This window comes from Lampetra fluviatilis, chromosome 12 (genome assembly GCF_964198595.1).
Source record: "Lampetra fluviatilis chromosome 12, kcLamFluv1.1, whole genome shotgun sequence".
NCBI classification, from domain to species: Eukaryota; Metazoa; Chordata; class Hyperoartia; order Petromyzontiformes; family Petromyzontidae; genus Lampetra; species Lampetra fluviatilis.
Genome location: NC_136286.1, coordinates 9659455 through 9673382, shown reverse-complemented (window position 1 = coordinate 9673382; position 13928 = coordinate 9659455). Strand labels below are relative to the sequence as shown.

The window sequence follows — 13928 nt, the reverse complement described above, 5'->3', positions numbered from 1 at the left end:
TTCTTCTCTTGTTTACATTTCTCAATAACTGCACCCACACCCCCCCCCCCCCCTCAAACACACACGCAAAAAAAACTGACGGCGCCGGTCTCTGTGGACCGGCATGGCGCCCCCCCACCCACCCCCCTCGGGCGAGACGAGAGGCCGGCCGTACGAACGGACGGACGGACGGACGGACGCCTCCACTCACCAGCAGGTCGGCGTGTGGGATGGTGAGGAGAAGCTTGACGGCCGTCTGTAGGGCGTTGTCCAGGGCGCTGTCGCCGTACAGGCGGAAGACGCCGAAGTTGACATAGTTGCCGCACAGCGCCGCTTTCAGGATCGAGAAGCAGATGGAGATCCCCTTGAGCTTGAGCGGGTAGAGCTGGTCCTTGGGAATCTCGCCCAGAGACAGAATCAGGTTCCCTGCAGGTTGGATAAGGATATGGAAAGAGACAGAGAGAGAGAAAGAGTTGTTGGGCAGCGTGGGGAAAAGTGGTGCACCTTGCATGTCACCCGTGGTCATGTTGGGACTATTTGATCAACTGTTGAGGGGGGCACGAGTGTGCACTGGGACAGAAAAATGTAAATACTTTTTATGAAAACAGTTTATCGCAAGGACACATTAATTACTGCAAATGTCAACAATTATATGTTTTAAAAAGCAAGTGGTATACACGGCAATGTCTCATATCCGTGTTTCCAGTATCCGTGGCCCCGAAGCAATCCACAAAGATACTGTAATGTGTTTTTGGAAATACGAGGTGGTGCAGTGAATTCACCCAACTGCACATTTTCCGTGACTGAAAATGATTCCGCACAGCCTAAATGTATCCTAGTCTCCACATGTTCCCGCATACAGTTATTTGCATGTATCCGTAGGTAACCGCAGATATTAGGGGATCTGCTATAGCATTCCCCCATCATCAACTGGAAATGAGGCGTTTGGCTATACCTCCAACATTCTAGATTTGAAGCTTTCGTGACTGCAAGGATTCATATTCTTAGGTTTTTTCGGTAAAGTTACGTAGGTAAAAAATTGAAATAAATAAAAGTAAAATAAAAATCACGACGTTTCGGAGGCAACACAAGCTTCCGTCTTGATACAGCTATCGTGCTGTGACGGTTCCACCTGAAGACGGAAGCTTGTGTTGCCTCCGAAACGTCGTGATTTTTATTTTTATTTTATTTTTATTAATTTTAATTTTTTACCTACGTGACTTTACCGAAAAAACCTAAGAATATGACCTCCAACATTGTTTTCAACTGCGCAGCAATATGAATGACATACATGTTTATTAAACATGCAACCACGTGTGGATTCAACAATTAAAATAAGTTAAAATGCTCAACGCATACAGGATATGTTTGTGAAAAATTAGGGATTACAGACTGAACAAAACTACAAAGGAGACCAATGAGAAACCGCACAATGTCAAACATTTTCACAACAAATGTTGATTCGGAATAACTGAGGTCGAATCATTCGAGTTCTAAAATTAAGTATCACTAATTATATGCAACCCACTGCGTTACTACCATCAGTTAAGACAACCTAGCAGCCTGCAGAAAGTTGGCACTAAAGTGTTATAGTTTACGTAAAGATTTACACGATAATAGTGTTAAAAGCCCCAACCAATTGAGTATTTGAACATTTAAGCAAATTCCCGCCATGCAAAGTTATGAGATAATGAAGTGCCGGGCGCAACTACCGGACGACGAATCATTGCGCGCGCGCGCACACGAGCGGGCAGATGAGAGAGTGGCTTTAAATTCGTTTCACCGCCTGTTTTGTCTGCTGTTCGCTGCAGACAACTCGCATTTTACGGGCGGACGCTGCGCAGTGGCGAAGGCCGAGCCCTGCCTTTGTCGACGTCCCTCCGAGAAAAAAAAAACCTCACCCCCGAAACGGTGTGATGACACATGCACAAGGCGAATGACAGGTGATATGTTCTACTACCAGAGCTCGACGTGTAAACAAAGATCTAATGGAGCACCCTTTTTTTGTGTCGTGGGATTTTTTTTTTTTTAAGCGCCAGAGATTCTCAACACGCACTGCCAAGTTACACATGTAGCATGTCTAAATAAGAGTTGGTCAAAATGTTTCGCGAATGGAATGTTAGACGTGCACGTTGACTTGGTTTTCATGACTTCTCATCACGATTACTTTTAACGCTTAGAACAAATTATTTTATTTGTATGAAGAAAAAATATTCACGGGATCTTTTGTCAAAAAACTGCTGGATGAAGGTCTCCTCACCTCATGACGGACGTCAGGCTTATTTGACCATACTTCACCACACAGGTCAGTGTGGGTTGGTGAAGGGGCCCAGCACCGGCTCCCACTATCACTCACCGCTCACGTTAACCGTGGGCGGGAAGTGAACCCAGGTCGCCGGGTTGAGAGCGCAATGCGCGAAAAAAGCTGCGCTACCAACTCCACCCCTTGTTTTAGAAGAGTGCATTGTATAAACATTGGTCTATGTGGTAGACAGTCGAGCAATATTAATTTCTGTGCTGTACTTCTATGGCCCCAGATCTATACTCTCCATGGTCATCAAACCACACTGACCAGTGTGGTGAAGTATGGCCAAATAACTCCACGACCTACATGGTGTGGGGAGGCCGTTATCCAGCAGTGGATCGAGAAAGGGCTGTACACGTGCAATATATATGGGGCTTCAAAACAAGTCTAAAACAGGGTTGATAAAAATTGCGTTTCGTGTCAATCTCAATAGAGCTTGGCTTCCCCTTGTGCATGCGTGTGTATATAGAAGTCTTTTATTTTCACACCTCTGACAAATTCTCACCTACCTAAACCCAGTTTATAGATGGTCAAAACTTGTATTGCTCTGGTGTACTATTGTTAATCTCGGGGCAGAATTCAAGAGGCTCTTGTTTTCCCACCGACTCATCGTTGGGCAGAAACACACGACGAGGCGGAATGATGGTTGGCGGTCAAGACTAACGGTGGAGTGGCAGCCAAGGGAGGAGACAGGCCTGAGAGGAAGTCCCCCGCAGATACGTGCAGGTGCTATGTTAATTGGAACATTGCAGTCGCAGAACCATGAGTAATGGTGACGGGCTTGGGGAGGGAGCCTTCCTACAGCAGTGAATTGATTGCGATTCATCATTATTGGAATAAAAACCGTCTTTTGAATATAACTGCGGCCAATTTGCATCTTACTCTCGCACAGATACCGGAGCGGGAGTGTCGTGGTGACCGGGAGCCGCCCCCCTTGCTCCCCCTCCACCCACACGACGCTCCCGAGTTCTCGCAGGTTTCCCCCGTCACAGCGGCCGTGAGCGATGGTCGTAAAGCGCCCATAAGCTGCGGGGCAGGCGGGGTCAGGCCGTGACAGACGAATGACTGGACATCGATCACCCGTGGCCGCCACCAGGCGGGTCACATAGGCCCCGCGGGTGAAAACTCCTTTCACCGACAGCAGGCGCGCTCCAAACGTACCACCGGGCTCCCGTTTTCACTTTGACCCCTTTTTCGTTTTTTTTCTTTTCTGCGTATGTACGTGCGTGTTACTGCTACCCTTCCTCCACTCACCACCCCCAATTTATTTAGCTTTTCCACACCACGTGCCCCCACCTATGGCGACGACCCGCGCACGCAGGCGGCCTGACCCTGGGATTTGTTACAGCTTCACTGTCTGTCGTCTCTCAGGTGTGGCAGAGCAGTAAGGCACTGTGTACAGATTTGTGGGTCATTCCTGAGTCTCTGGGTTGAGTCAATAGACCGTGACCAGTATGTATGCTTTGCACTCTCCGTAAAACCAAACTCTATACTGTGTGAGAGAGTGCCTGTGTAAAGATATGGTCATCATTCCCGTTAAAGCAAAAAAATTGCCCTGCGGCAGTATGGCAACAACTACATACCAAGCTTCACGTCTTCTTTGCTGCTCGTCTCATAATAATAAAGTGCTTCATTCTAGAGTATTTATACCGTACGTAAAACGTTCCACTGGTTAATACAATTTAAATTTTACGTGAACGTCCGTTATCCCTTCACAAGATGGACATCATCATCAGCCATGATCAACCTACTGCTGAATGATGGTCACCCCCACGCTATCACAATCCCACATACTTCCATGATGCCATACTCAATCGCGCTCTTGCACATGAGCAGATATCGTCCCTGCATCTGGACGGCGGTCATCCTCTTGGGCATGTTTCTCCTATCAGTCTCGACCACTGACCATCAACCCTTCTCGCGATGTGACCTGCCCAAGCCGGCTTACATTTCTAAACTGTCAATATGACGTCTCTTACTTGTGTTGGTTCGCATGGGTTCCTCAGTCTCCCTCAGTGCAACTCCAAGCACGCACCTCTCCACGCTTCTTTGCGTACTTTTCAGATGTTTGTAAAATCTCCGTGAACGTCTATGTTTCTTATTTACGTCTAGGTGGGCAATATGCACCGATTTAAAACTTTCTTCTTCAGGCACATATTGACATTGCTTGTCATCAAATTGTATTTTCTAAAAGGAATCCATACTGATCTCTTTAACCTCTTCTTATGTCATCATTTTGATCACAATTCATCTCCAACAATTGCCCCAGCGATACACGGTCCGCACTGTTTTCAAACTGTGTTCTTCCAACAATTATTTTCACTTGATCAGCAAACGTGTTTTTTGTTTCGCTCATGCTGATCTTGAACACAACTTTATAGTTCTCTTTAAGTTATTTAAAAATTCTCTACTTTATTTCAAACGGTTGCTATTACATTAACTCGGTCATCTGCAAATCAGAGGATCAATAATTGTTACATTCCTGTATACGGCTTTATTTCTTGCATACAATTTTCAGAAAGCATCTTCTAAAGTCGATGTGAATGTCTTTGGTGAGAGAATCTCATATATCCGATTCCTCTACTGATTTGTAGAAATTGCTGTTTCACTAATATTGATCCCAGTGTTTTTACTGTGTTTTGATTATAACACAAATACTTCCAAAGATCATTCTGGGCTCACGCGGCCACAACAAATGGGCCACGTGGGACCGTGACGGACAGACGTTTAGCAAGTTAAAATGACAGCACACCTCATTTAAAAGAAGTCCAAGTGTGTTTAAACTAGAATGAAAACACCACTAAAGCCTTCTCTTCACGGTAAAGTGTCCTCGACGCAGACAGCTTTTGAAGAGCTCAGCCGCAACAGAGCAGAAGGCAGGGCCCACACGGTGGCATGAAAGGGGCAAGCAAAACAGATTCTCATTTTAAAGCACCTGGGCCCCAAGACCCCTTTTGATTATTTATTTAACGAGAGAAAAAACAACAAATCTCGGCACGGGCCACTCTTAAATGACCCCTTTGTGCTCCAGAAAGTGGCAACAACCGACAACGTGGGAGGGGGGGGGCAGCTGAATCAAAACACGGCCCAATACCTGCATGCACGCGGCGTGGTCTCATGACCTCATCCATCCCCTCGCGATGCGCATCTGCGAGCAGGTGATGGTCCTGCGGAGTTTTTGCGTTTCACACAGCGCTGTTTAACAGTGGCTACCAGTTAACCGTGTGTGTGTGTTGTGAACCACGTTGCTCAACCCTGCCTCTGCTCGGCAAAGAAACCTGTGCGGACGCACGCGTGCGTGTTTACGTGCCAATAGCACATGCCCCTAATGTCCGTTAAGGCTATACTGGGAGATATGTCTTTACGTGCTGTTGACTGACGGAGCCTCCCCACGCAGGTTCACTCCCTGACCGCTGTGCTCCCAGGGCCAGCACGCATGCCAACACGGTAAGTCCGCAGCGTTTCTGTACAATCTTTAGTAAAAACCACGTTTCTTTAAGCCCATGCAGGTTTTTCTGCTGCAAATGGATTTGACACTGCAGCTACATGCATAAGATTATTAATGATCATTAATAAATGTAGCTAAGCGAGGAAGCTTTGATTTACAACGTGTCAATCTGACGGGTTTGTGAGCCAAAAAAGTAATAACTTATTTTACGATCGGGAGAACATTTATTTGTTTTTTTTTTACTCAAGTGCGGCGTCTACCCCGGCGGGTGGCGCAATGCTTAGATGCGCGTGTCTCACAATACAAAGGTTGAGAGTTCAAATCCCAGTCAGGGGTCACTGCGCCTCTTTATCCCTCCAGGCTCTTTGAGATGAGCACCACTTTGTGAAGATTCAAAACTTTATTATTTATGGATATACTTGCTCCTGCCATATGAATGTGGAATTTCCACCATTAGCTTAAGGACTGTAAACATGACATGAGCCCACCATGCTGTTTTCACTTGAACGGGAAATCACTTTTGAGATTTTTGACCGAGTAGGCACAGTTTGTAGAAAATCTTGGACGTGCTTAATCAAGCTGCTTGTGGAAACAATGCACACACGAGTTTGAGATTTTAATTAAAACGGCATTATTCCACAAACAGCCACACGCTATTAAATGATGCATCAAAGTGGACAGATGTACTGTGCACGGAGATGGAGACGAATGGGGCAGTGCGGACATGGAGACAAATTGATAGCACACGCTGATGGACGGATGTGAGCTGCCTGCATGGCTAAGTGCCAAGGCTCTCTCTCTCTCTCTCTCCCCATTCTCATCGCTAATTGCTGCAAACGTGAACATCAATATGTTTACATGCGTAGAGTGCTCCCCTTTGCACTGTATGCCACTTTTTAAAAGTTTTTTTTGCTAAAATTGTAAGCGTGTCGATGATCCTACAGTATTCTCTCCCGGAATACATATTTGTATGCCAGTGTCTTCAGCCTCATTCAAAGATATTTGCAATAAAATAACCACATTGTTGTACCTTATATGTACGGTGTTTCTGCCATGCCTGTTTACAGCACACTGCTCAGGTGCACCTATTTATTACGACGAAAACTCGTCAAGAATATTGCGAATACACTGGAACAAATTCAATCTGTGCATTAGGAGCAATAACGGCGCTACCGCCACCATCGCCGATGCAATGTTAAATTCAATAACATCTCAAATACAATACTCGCGCATTCGCCCCTTATGCTTTTACATCCAGTGCCATCCTAATGGCATTTTCTCTATTTTCCAAACATGCGCATATGTAGAAGATCAAATCGCGGAGTTCGCACGGATGGAAGCCAGCGCAAACGTTGAGATATTTATGGCAACCGTAGTCAAGTCGAGGTAATAAATCTCGCAGTTCCACCTGTTTGAATATTTCAAACTCTCATTCGACCTGAAACTTCCACTTGTAACTCGATCGGAACCACTGCATCAAGCACACCTATGATCGGCTGTGATGTTCTCTTTAAATCCTCGTAAATAACAACCGACTTGCCGTCGTAAAAACCGGACGTGCACAGGTGCCCGTAAACAACCGCTACGTTTGACGGATGATTATTTGCAAATAAACATGCACTGAAAATCAATTCAAGCAAAAGACAATCGTTTCAACGTTTAGGGTTTTTTGTGTGTACGTAGTGCGAGTTTGCTTTTATCTATCCACTCTTATTTGTATTGCTTTTGTTCTCACAATCAGAACAACACCTGGACTCCACCCCCCTCCCCACTTTGGTTAACCAGTGCGCGACAGGGACGGCAGGTAGTAGAACCACATACCACACACGTCTTATCAGACTGTCCTGCAATTTTCTCTGCATCTCCGCCATCATTGCGTGCTGCTCCCTCGACAGATGGCAGACACCCCTTCGATTAGGGCCGGGTATCTCCACGGACTATCAGCGTGTTCGCTTCCTGCCTCCCCCGCCCGGGCCTGCCCTGTACCCCCCCCACCACACTCCCCGTGCCGCAAAGACCCCTGCCGCCCCCCCTCCCCTTCCTCTCTCCCGCTAGGGTCGTCCCAGCCGGCAGGCTCCTAATGGTAGGACATTAGGCCTGTCTAATTGACTCCGGCTGCCGCGCCCCATTGTCTGCACAGAGCAAACAGCCCCGGGCAGGTAAGGCGATCCGGGAGGCGAGGGACTGGTGGGGCGGGTGGCTGCCTGGTGGGGCGGTGAGCAGCAGCGCTGGGGTTAGCCTCCTCCCGTCCCCAGGCGTAGGGATCCACCACCGACAGCGGCCGGATTAGCGGCGGAGAAACACTATCTGTTTGTTTTGGCAGCCGCGACCACGCTGGGAGCGCACACGGCAGCCTTCAGACAAGGGGGCCGCGCTGCCGTTTGTTTGCGTATTTACGCTTTTATCAGATGGTCCACACACCACCAGGCGATGGCGAGCAAAAACAGGAGAAGAAGCTTGACAACCTGGCTGCTTCTTCTCAGCGAGCAATTAAAGGAAGCCGTTACCCGCTCCTTCAGTTTGACCGCTACATTTTTTTTCTTGTTTTTGCACAAGCACCCGGGTAATTGCAGGCGATTAATCCAAGCGTGTGATACTTATACGACCTTTGGCTCGCCAGGCTCTGTGAATGTAGCTGTGAGTGGGGGGGGGGGCTCTCCCTGAGAGAAGTCAAGTGCAGATGTGACGTCTAAAAGGTGCCTAGTTCCTTCCTACCACTGATCGCGCTGCTGATAGGCAATAATATTTAAGCACGGTTTGGCTCCCCCATTTCGACCCGCAGTCAAATGGGTAAAACACATACCGGATGTTGTCTTAACGCATCACGTGTAATGGATGTCGGACAAAATCTCCAATCTAATGGCACCGACATAGGCAAACTAAATTATTATAGCAATAACATCTAAAGTTATCCAACATATTCATCCACTAGCAAGCACACCCACATGTACATAATAAGGCTTACACACATACAGCCACGCATAAGCCAAAATACTATAAAATTATATGGTACTCTTACAGCCAATGCAATGAACACATTTTAAAATGCAGTTATAACCATGCAATGCAAACACCGTCCATTTGTGCACTATTTAATTTACCACCGCACGTTTATGTTCGCAACAAAATACAATAACTGCAATGGACTGTATGCAAGAGAGAAAATGTGTGTTGCAACGACTGCATGGTTTTCGGTGAGATAGATTTTTATGGGTAGCTCTAGACGGGCATCACCAAGTCAATTTCTGCAGCGCAAGTGTTCACATCCTTCCTGCCGTCGATGCACAAATTAAATTTTGATACTCATAACGCTGTAACCAGCACTCACAGTCACAGCCTTCCTCGTAAGGTCACAGACAAACTGTGGCAAAAATGCTAAGAGCCCAAAGGGCTCTGCATAATAAACCCAGTTAGTTATTTATAACATTGCTTTAAAAAGAGAGCAAAAAAAACAGTTACTACATTCTTAATGGGTTTACTGGTAAGAGAGTGCAAAAGTGGCTGTAAAACTGCTTTCGGGACAATGTGGCCGGGTGCTGTTAGTTCAATTAAAGCAATTAAAGCAGACTGGCGATTAGCAAAGGGTAGTATACGCGATGGCCACAAAAGCGCCGACGACATCTGTTCCTCCACGCAGCATCATGGGGTAATTTCTGTTTTTCTGGAGGGTATATTGGGCCAAGTGTGCCATCACTTGGTGGAAGTTAAGTGAAGGCCCGTGGCTGCTGAAACATCCCACGCGAGTTCTTGCAAAAGCCGGCCATTGTGTGTGCCCGTGCCGGGGCAAAATTTATTACCTGCCCAGAGTTGAAATTGCTTGCGAATACAAAGAGTGGCTCTTTATAAATAAGCTCTGGGACATGAACAGAGCTGCCTTGTTTTAACAAAAAACTAAACTCTACATGAATTAATAGAAGTTTAATAAATTGAAAGCGACCATATTATTCACGTTGAGTATAAAAAGAAATCAAATATGCAGAAACATGACAATGTAATCAACTCAACTTTACTGCCAAAATGTAAATTATAATTATTTGTTTTCCCAAACGGACGCCTGTTGCAGGAAAATCGTCCCACGCTGTGGATTTTTGGAATGGATTGGCAATGAGAAGTGAAAGGCTGCGCAAACATGCCAAGGTCCACGCGGCCACCGCTTAGTCTGCTTTGAATACGGCAGAAACACAGTGAAATCCCTCCCCATTAATCAGCGTGGTGGTAATGAATTTCATATTAACCTTATGAAAACACTCCAATAGGCTTTTAAGTGAAGGGTTTAGTGTCCGCGATACAGGATAGCCACTGATGCACGAAGTCTGAAACCCAAAAGGCAATGCTGATTATAGATTTGTTCCTTGTATGGATTTCAAAGCAAATTAATGTCGAAGGTTCTACATCGGAAACTGTTTGCCTATACGAGTTATATTTGACGAGTGCGGAAAATGATTTTTTTTTTTTAAATGAAATAGTGCTCCATATTTTGCTACCGGGCATGCATTTGCAGTGTTCTAACATTATTAATCAACTTAATGGATAATCATCATTTGATGAATCCATTAATGTGAAACTGCGCTGAAGATAAATGTCAGACCACCCATTTCTCATTAAGTTAACTTAATGGACAGAGTCCATGAGAAAGTAAAAAAAAACCCATAAAAAATGAAATCTGCTAAAAACAGAAACTGAATCCTCGGTGCAAAGGGGTTTGTGTCCATCTGCTCGCTTCGAAAGAGCATATGTCACGGACATTACGGCCAAAGGACAGCTCATCCTGCTGACACCAGGCATCGGCACACAAGGTCATGTTACCACCATGGCAATCGGGACAGATTGTGCCAAAGTGCACTTCTGATTGCATGTACACTGAACATATAATTCGAATGTTTTTTATTTAATACATTTTGCATACGTTTTTAATGCATCAAATACCCTAAAATAATCCACACTAAATGTAATTTCTCCTTTTGTTTATACCTCCTCACTCTTCATGAATTATAAACTTAATGCGACACCATTATTGCATTCTCGCAAAATCATCAATTTGAGGAGGCACGCCCAGAGCCGTTAGCGGACGTTTATATATTTATTTTAAACCGTGAAATAATTTTTGCAATATCGGAAGCGAGCCGGACTACAATGGGGCACCGGTGAAAACCATCGTTTGTTTTAAAACGTCCCTCCACTCTTTTTCGCTATTTCATTTCAAGAGCCCCGGATGAAACGCCCTGGGGCGGGATGGAATGGCCCTGAAAATCGTGTGAGCGCACGTGGATGTTATTCCTGTAAACGGTGCTCGTGTCCCTCCTGCACGGCACGCGCCGGCTTACCGTACGTGGTGATCATTTTGCTGGCCTCCCTGAAGAGCAAGATGCCGTTGGGCGAGATCACATCAAACTGTAACCTCTGGGACCTGCCGGAACACACGCCATTCGTTGGCGCAATTTATTGGACGCATTGATCATCAAAATTACTACTAAATGTCAATCTGTCCAGCTGTAAGCAACAAACGGCGTGAGCACACACACACAGCCTGGCCCACCGGCAAACCAGAGCGCATCAGCAGCAATGGATGTGTATACAGGGGGAGGGGTGGAAAACATGCCACGACCAATGCATCGGATATTTCTTTTTAGTCTATTTTTTAATAAACTGCTTTTTTCTCACTGAAGTTAATCCATCATACTTTGGGCCCATGTGTCTGGAAGCTTTTTTTTATCAGCCGTAACTTAAAACCTACATCGCATTAACGAACGCTATACCTATGCTCAAAATACGAAACACCAATGAATCTTTAATTCGTTCATTTATTTTTTATTATTTTTATTCTTTCCGAAGAAACATACAATCTCAACGCAAATCACTTCGCTTAATCACGCACCATTTTACTTCGGCCACAGCTTTACATTCAAACAACACGAGGGCACGCGTCTTAGGACGGACGGGCTTTCAACTGCCCTCCATTCTCGGTGTCCTCTCTCATAACCCTGCCAAACACTGGGGCGCCCTACGACGCGCACGCCAGCGTCGAGGCCTCTGCCCGCGACACTGAACGCCCCTTGCGGTGTGTGCACGCACGCCTGTGCAGGAGGTCCCCCCCCCACCACCGCTTACCTGTTCTGCACAAGCTCGGCGACTAACTTGAGGATGGGGGTCGTGCAGGCCGGCTCCAGGTACCAGAGCTCGATGGCTCGCAGGAAAACGGGCATGTACGTCGGGTAGCTGCATGCGCGCGAGACAGCGTCGGGCTCCGCTAAGGAAATCAGCGTGGGGCACCGGCCACCTTACACCAAGACGTGAATGGGTACCAAGGCACGGGGAGGTACAATCCAACTAATGCAGGTTTTTGTGGACTACTCCAGCCCTGGATACTGTTATACCGCTTGCTTTTGGCAACCACAATAAAAGCTAAAAAAAATTACTAAAAGCGGCTCAGTTTACACACTTCAATATACATTCCCTAATAGAGCAGAACCAGTCCAACAACGAGGCCAGAACCGCACGGTGCACAACACAATGTGTTTGGTTGTAAAGTGAGGGAGAATTAATTACGAATTTGTTTTTTAAAGCACGAGAAATTTTTAGAAATCGCATTACCAGCTGCAAAAGCAGCGCATTCATCAGAAAAAGGATCAAATGAGGCTGCTGGGACCGCTTTTTTGAGGAGTTAAAACCGGCTGTAAAGAGCCAACGCCATTTCCTTACCAAATTGAATCAGGCCACATCAAGCACAACAGGACACCCTTTAATTAAGCAATATAAGGCCAAGCATGTGCACATTATAGGTAATTTGAGGATAGCTGCCGTGTTAGAGGTTGCCTGTGCCAAGAGCTGCAGTTGCAGCAGCTTTGCCCACATCACAATAACAGCCTTTTATTGCATTATTGCAAACACACATTACCCTTAAAATGCATTAAATAGCCATTTAGTGGGGCTCCTGTTCGTTGAAAGCCTAAAATCACGTCAAGTAATTAAAATCTTTCAAAATTAAAAATGTACCCTATAAGTAAACCCTGAAGTGAATCAGATTTGCTAAGTAAAGGGCCTTAGCGCATCAAACACATTCTTGCATCATGTAAAAAAAAACCTATATGGAGTTTCACTGGGTTCCCTTTTTGCTACTGCGATTTAATCATCAATATTGGGCACAGCCTTTTTGGGACCAGGTTTCCGATGAAAATAAACTCTTAGGTAGCCAACCTAAACATTCGTAGATTCGTCTGGAAAACATTACGTCTGGCGCTGCTGCCTACTGTATTTCCCTGGCAAAGGGTATGCACAGTTGTCCGACCTGAAGGCCATAGGACCTGGGACATGGGGGAGTAGCCCACCATGTAAATGCTCTGTTTGGCATGTGTGGCGGGTCGAATCTTCAGACTTACGGTAGGCAATGCAAACTTGTGCTGGATATTAACGAAACAATGTAAATAACCTCAGACAATGCATTTCTTTGTAACTGCCGAAATCGCTAGATGTTAAGTAATTGTAAAATTTTGCATTTCCGAGAGCATTGTACCTGCCATGAATCAGTGAGTAAAGAAATTATCGAAGTAAAATATCTCACTCAAAGACGCCCACTGATAATTGTTTGGCACGGCTTCTTGAGTGGCAACTACTGGACCAGCGCTAAAATCTTGAACCGTTACAGCATTGGCTGGGGGGTCGCAATGAGCAGCTGCAACTCAGGGCATAGGCAGTTGGTGTTTAAGGCTCAATGTACACAGGTGTTGTGCTTGCTTCTATAGGTAAGCACCCACTCAGTCGCTTCAGCACAAAAACATGTTTTTGTCAAAGTACGCTCTCTACTGCCATCTTCTGCTGCATACTAAATTATCTACGTTGGCATAAGCCACCTTGAAACGCCTAATAATATTGCTGTTGTGGTCTTTGCTTTTTGCAAACTCATCTGAACAACACGTAGAAGTTTTGATTGTTATACCTAAACAAAAAAATAGAACGTGTATCACGCAAAGGGTTAGTCTGCTGCGCAATGACACCTGGCGAAAATAACCTATCTGCACACATTAAGGCGATTAAGCATCCCGATTTTACTTTTTGATGTGGCATTTGTTACGTAAAGTCGAGACTCAACGCGGCGGACAGTGCAAACAAAAGCCAAGGCTGAGGGGAGGAGAGGCATAGAGCACCAGCAGCGTTTAATCCCTGGTAATCCCCATCACTGTATCAGTTAAACGCAGACAT

General features: G+C 45.7%; 1 protein-coding gene across 2 annotated transcripts in view; it reads right to left on the bottom strand.

Moving 5' to 3' along the window:
• Positions 1 to 13928, bottom strand: part of XPO7 (exportin 7) — an 86489-nt gene that overhangs the window by 29821 nt on the left and 42740 nt on the right. For both annotated transcript variants that reach the window (XM_078861593.1, XM_078861594.1), the window contains 3 exons: positions 11841 to 11948; positions 11057 to 11139; positions 191 to 405 (listed from right to left, as the gene is read on the bottom strand). In XM_078861593.1, coding sequence (XP_078717719.1) covers positions 191 to 405; positions 11057 to 11139; positions 11841 to 11948 — 406 coding nt within the window. The remainder of the gene's footprint in view (positions 1 to 190; positions 406 to 11056; positions 11140 to 11840; positions 11949 to 13928) is intronic.